We start from the raw sequence: 6,261 nt of genomic DNA on the forward strand, positions 1-6,261 counted from the left end.
TTGCGGATATTTGTACATAATGGACAAAATTGATAGCGGTTGTGTATGGTACTGCGTATGAGGCAAGAATTGTTTCTACAACACTGTTTCTCCACTTCACTTCCTCAGATTACCATTCAATAAAACTAAAGCCAAAATTTTCATTCAATTCTCCAATGGCCAATTGGGAAGGAAAACAAGATTATGGTTCACAGAATTCCATTAAAACCTTAAACATCCTATCTACAAAACTCTAGATTCCAGCACAACTTAGAGACTCCTCAAGAGTACAACAAGCACGGTTTCTCTCTTTCAACCGTGTTATTTTTCGTGTGGCCATGACAACTCTACTCCATTAGATGTAGTAACTTGTAACTGCGAATAAGTATAAGTGATTACACAGGTAAAGTGACAGTAGAAAATTTGATCTCGACACATTCCTCTGCTGCTTTCTTGAGTGGCCATTAGTTGAGAACTGACTTGTAATAATTTGTCATCCAGACCGGTGTTCACCTCTGTATGGACTTGTAAAGTACGACTGTCACATATTTGGAGAGGAATCGATTAGTTGAACCGAGTGCTACCACAGATGGGGTACTCTTCCCCTTCTGCATGTAGAGGTGGTTAAGTACCACATGCTGAGGTCTCGACAAAGGAGGTGGAATTTCCATGTGAGTTGCTGGAACGTTAAGCAAAGTCATCTGTAGATGAGGCGGAACTAAAGGTGGCTCCTTGGCGTAGTCCTCTGCTCCAAGTTGCAAGTTACTGTAACTGCAATCTGGGGACTGAGGAGGTTCAAAACTAGAAATGCTTTCGATATCTTCTGGCACATAATCCTGCATCAAACAGCACAAGTTTTTGTCAATTTAGTTTTCCTTTGTCAACTTGTGACTTTTGAAGCGAAGGGAATCAATTGTCACCAGGAAATGAAAGACTTAATATTGTGATCATTATGACAGTATTAAGAACATAGTCCAATGAAAGTTTGGGTACCCCGCAATGAAAATAGAAAGTATTCTCAGACGAGCTGGTCACATACTACAAACAAATTGCAACACTTCTTTACATTTTAACAATCAATCTAATCTTTTTTTCTTGGAACTGTGGTGTGGGTCATTCGGAAACAACCTCTCTACCTCACAAAGGTAAGGTAAGGTCTACGTACATCCTACCCTTCCAAGACCCCACTTGTGGGATTACACAGGGTATGTTGTTGTTGTTGTTAACCGTGGTGTCCGGGACAGCTTGCGCGCACCTCGACTAATTCTGCGGGATACCTGCCACAACCCACCAGCAACAGGTACCAGGTAACTATGTCCACCAAGGCTAAAACAGATGGGAAGAAATCACCTAGTGTTTTGTCTCTGCTGGAATTTGAACCTGACACCTTATGGTGTTCAACGCACTTCATTGACCGCTTGGCCACACCCTTCCTAGGTAGTTTTCTTTCAAGGTAGGTAGTCAAGCAATTGAGATAAAGACAAAGAAGACTGGACATTTTTCTAAATTCATGTTGTTCTATATAGTTTTCACAAATTTCAAGAATTCAATTATCTCACCAAATCATATTTAAATCTGACATGATATTTTCTATATCAAACTAACTTTCACCTATTACTTTAATTACTTCTTCTCTGCCACATATATAGTACATTTATAAGAACTATTTATAAAGCATACACGTCAATTTAGTAGCATTTTCTGTTTGCAACCATTTGGAGTAGCAATAGGTTTCGGGACGGGAAGCAGGTGCTAGAGTAGGATGCATATGAGACATTCCTATGCCCAATCAAGCAGCAGCAACACTGTATTTGTTTTCTTCCTTTTTCCCCCTCTATAATTGGTAAAACAGTAATTACATATCAATAATAAAATAATAGTTAGGTTGGTTATATGTAAATGTCTATTTCACTCAATTTGAGTTTCATTCCAATACTCATATAAGACTATAAGAGTTCTATAAAACTAGACGTTCTTTAATTCTTACTCTTATCCCTATATTAACATAGAAATCTCTAAACAAAAAGCACTCCTAGCAAACCCCTGGGTCAAATGTAAGTGTACCAACGCAACTAAGCCTAAATCCCAACTGTTTGGTATCGCCTATATGGATCTTTTGCTTTCATTGTTTTTCTTTGAGAAAGGAAATGGTTTCACACGCAAGCCAGCACAAAGATTGTGTCGAAATCACAAACAGACTCAGCTCCTTACATCATTGAAGGAAGCTGAGAAAGGTCTAAAATCCTATCCACTGAGTTGAGATCTTCTAGTCTACACCAAAATGCCAAAATGACAGGCATCAACGTTTCAGTATATGAATATTTTCGTATTTGCTTTCAAAACATCTTTGGATCTTTTGCTTTCATTGTGCAACTCTTTGCTAAGTCCCATGAGTTTCAAGAAACTATGTCGTGTCTGTGAAGGTTAACAGCAGCAAAATAGTATGCAGACGGTAATTAATTTTTTTTTTTTTGAGATGGGAAAACCATAATTAAATTTATTAATGGATGAATCTTGTATGCTTCTGATGAGAAGTGGAGTACATGAATTTTAAGAAAATAAAAAAGAGAAGATTTTCAGCAATTTTGCATGCACCCATGAAGCACGATTGCTAGTGCCGTGGATACACAGTTGGAGAAGACAAGGAGGAAAATAGAAGAATTTGTGAAGAAGTCACAAAAGCACTAAAGAAGTTAACAAAGCTGCCAAAACCAAACAAAACAAATTCACAATTAATGTTTCTGCTATAAAGACCACCATATATATTTATAAAATTCACCTTATAAGAACAGAAATAAAGACTGCCACAAACAACTTACGGAAATATATCTACTAATTGACATATTACAAAGATTCTTTACAAAATTCAGCAAAAATACAAAAGTCCAGGAGATAATGGGAGATAATCAAAGGGTATGAGAAAAACGAGTCTCATAAATTGTAAAAGTAATTTTCCTCTTTAGTTCACTTCTCTCTCTCTCTCTACAGTCTCTCCCTTCATTTTTCTTTTGTTTTCTTTTACTTGTAAGCTGCACGGTGGTGAGGTTGTTTTTATGCTTATCCAGTCCTTGATATTTCTTTACATATATCATCTCCTCCAAAAGAAAAAAAGGCATTGAGATTGAGAGAGATCATCATTTCCATCAAGAATGGCTCGTCGAGTTACAGTCTTTCAGCTTTCACCGAACACTCCACACTGAAAGACTACTATAAAGTAGAGATAGCTCTTCCATAATTTCTTTGATTTGTAAAGAAGAGTTGATCCCTCACTTTAAAAGCATCCTCTAAATCTCTACGCAATATGACAATATATACAAAAGGCATATAATAAGATGAATTATTTGAGTGTAGATAATTAGTTCTACCTTTCCTTTAACCATAAACTTTCTTCTATGATTCTTGATGGCTACAGGAAGTGGGGCTCAGCAAAACTTTCACCAAATCTTTTCTAGTCAGTGATTAGCTTTGACAAAACAGAAACATCTTCAGGTATTTCATCTCAAGGGCTCTAACAATTCATAGTTTGTGGTGCATTGACACACCATAATATAACGACAATCTTTGTTGAAGTTAAGGCTTAATCTAAGAAAAGGCTAGATTAAGCCTGTCCACTGTTTGGACCAAAACAATCTAATCTATATCCATGCCATTTTTTAACAGGACACGGATCCATATGCTGGCACGTCTTGTTTCCGTAAAAAGTCCAGGCTGGAAAGACTCCCATAGTGTAAGATCTACTCTCTTAAATATCTTGGAGCATAACAAATAAAGATTATACTCTTCTTGGTTTCAAAGGGTAGTTAATCTGACTCGAATAGTCGTATTTTATATTCACATAAGCAAGTAAAGCGAAGCCATGCACAATAAATCACAAAGGCCCACAAAATGTAGTTATATTTTGATACTGTATGTTATATATGTGTATGTTTGTCTGCATGTGTTAGCGAAGTCTCTATTGGACGTCTGGTTTCCTTCTATTCTTGTTTTGATCCTTGTAAATTGTAATAGGAAAATACAATAGAAACTAGGTTTGGAACTCAATAGAATATTTCAGAGAAAATGAACGGAGATAATTTTCAGATGGCAAATGTACCTTCACATCCAAAATGTTGTAAGTATTTCCTACTTCATCCTGGACGCATGGCAAGTCAGGGGAACACCTCCATTGTCCATCAACTATAAACCTATACTGGTAAACTCCGGAAGAAAGCACCTTCAAAATGGTGAAATCTTTCCCAGATCTTTGCAAAGGGTTCCTGAGAAAATGAATTTTATCTAAGCCCAAGAAGTTGAGAATTTTGTCTATTTTTGCGATGTAGAACGTGGAAGAATAAAATCAAGCTTACAAACCTTGATTTCCAATTATCCCATGATCCCTCCACGGCAACTTCTTTGCCATCATAGGTCCATGATATCAATGTGGGAACTCCTTGCTCATCATTCAAGTCTTCGTATCCTGAGGTGGTTTGCATCCATGAAGGGTTTGCGATATGCACCTCCTCGGGTCTTTGTAAAGGGACCACTGGCATCTGGGTAAAAACATTTCAAAACAAACAATTTCACAGTCTATAAGAAGATCAACATCCTGGACCAATTTCTAATAAGGAATAAACACGACATACATAGATGTAGCCTTTCTTGCTAGATAACTCAAAAATGCTGGTTAGTGCTTAACAAGTGGTTAATACTTTTAGTGTCATATCTTCCAAAACCAAGCTGTGTACCGTCCGGTTTGCAACCCCTACTACATATGCCTCTTAATATATTTACTATAATTTGTACGTTTCAGATATAGCACGTCCCTTTTTATTTACGCCTGAGATTTGCATCCATGTTGTTGTTGAAATTCAGAATTTGACACCTGAGATTCCGTAACGAGCAGAGAGTTCCGTAGGAGCATAATATCTGGTTAAATACATTACGAGATTTTTTCCCATGCTTTCCGCATTCAGTCCTAGCTATTTCCGCACCTTCTAATCGACCTGAACAGCATATACGGATCCCCTACCATCCCGGTTTTCATTCCTAACAGAATATCCTTCACTATTTTACTAAAAATGGAACGAAATGATCTTGTTTTGTTCCTCGCTTGAAAAGAGATGTCTTGATCCTGAAGCCAAAAAAGTTATCTTTGGGGCCTATATTTTTTCTATCATCTTCAAAGAGGAGAGTCCTCCAATAGATACAAAAGGTAACACTCTTCAGTCCAAATTCTAATAAAGTAAATTCCATTATGTAACAAAATTTCTATGAGGAACAATCACTAAAGTTTATTACCTGATTCCAAAACAAACCATAACCATATTTATTAATTCCCCATCAAACTTTTCAAAGTAATGACCTTTCTTCAGATCTAACCATTAATTTCCAAACTAAAAATATATCCACACTAAATCTACATCAAATCTTCCAAAAGATCAAAACTTTACATCCAAACAAACAACCCAATACAGCAATCAACAACAGGAAACCAAAAAAAAAAAAAAAAAAAAACACCCCCTTCATTTTTTTTTAATTATTTTTTATTTTCAAGAACTGACCTGAGGTCTAAACATCAATGGTGATTGAGAAGCTGTAGGACTTGAAGGTGGAGATTGACCCATAAATTCACCATCCATAGTTTCTTGGTGGACCCCACCATCAACCCCAGATTCACTATTGTCACCAATCTCTTCTCTTCCATTAACATTCCCCATTATAAAGTTTCTATTTTTAATTTTAAAAAAAAGGAACCTACTTGGAATCTACAAAAAGAGATTCCTTTGTGGAAAAAAAAAAATAAGTACTCCACTTATGTAATAAATTATATAAACACGTTTACCCACTACAGTTTATTAATCACATCACAACTTTGACATTTAATATGCTTATGTTAAAAAAAGAAAAAATATATGTTTAAGGAGAATCAAAGAATTGGATTTCTCCTTCCATTTAGATTAGGTTGAGTGAAGTGAGGAATATAGGAGGAAAGAAAAAGATTAATAGGGGGGGGCAAAAAATAAAAATTGATACTTTATGCAATCCAATGAGTTTGGAACTATGTTGCTTTTATATTTTGCATAATATACTATAATGATGCTGAAAACCATAATGATTAATCATATTATAGTTGCTATTACCACTACTTTTCCTTGATCTTTTACATATATACTTAAAAATATAGAAATTATGTCACCTTAATATTTTAATTACAAGAAGTTTGAATTTTCTGAAAAGTAAAAGGAATAAAATCAGTACTACATCAAATATTTTAAAACATCATAAATATTAAAAAAATGTAGA

General features: G+C 35.6%; 1 protein-coding gene across 1 annotated transcript; it reads right to left on the reverse strand.

Annotated features, from left to right (window-relative positions):
- Window positions 1–115: 115 nt before the first annotated feature.
- Window positions 116–5,888, reverse strand: LOC132058773 (SNF1-related protein kinase regulatory subunit beta-2). The gene is made up of 4 exons (XM_059451103.1): window positions 5,520–5,888; window positions 4,330–4,508; window positions 4,073–4,235; window positions 116–815 (listed from the first exon to the last, which is right to left on the reverse strand). The coding sequence occupies exons 1-4, from the start codon at window positions 5,673–5,675 to the stop codon at window positions 489–491; spliced, it is 825 nt and encodes a 274-aa protein (XP_059307086.1). The 5' UTR covers window positions 5,676–5,888; the 3' UTR covers window positions 116–488.
- Between the last annotated feature and the right edge of the window lie 373 nt (window positions 5,889–6,261).

Source organism: Lycium ferocissimum, chromosome 6, assembly GCF_029784015.1.
Source record: "Lycium ferocissimum isolate CSIRO_LF1 chromosome 6, AGI_CSIRO_Lferr_CH_V1, whole genome shotgun sequence".
Classification (NCBI taxonomy): domain Eukaryota; kingdom Viridiplantae; phylum Streptophyta; class Magnoliopsida; order Solanales; family Solanaceae; genus Lycium; species Lycium ferocissimum.

What these genes read in the sequence shown, in the direction of transcription:
- LOC132058773 (XM_059451103.1), bottom strand. Translation starts at nt 5,675, where the DNA reads ATGGGGAATGTTAATGGAAGAGAAGAGATTGGTGACAATAGTGAATCT. An exon ending in CATTGATGTTTAGACCTCAG is followed by an intron (nt 4,509 to 5,519) that starts GTCAGTTCTTGA and finishes GTTTTTACCCAG; the next exon opens with ATGCCAGTGGTCCCTTTACA. An exon ending in ACAACATTTTGGATGTGAAG is followed by an intron (nt 816 to 4,072) that starts GTACATTTGCCA and finishes TGTTTGATGCAG; the next exon opens with GATTATGTGCCAGAAGATAT.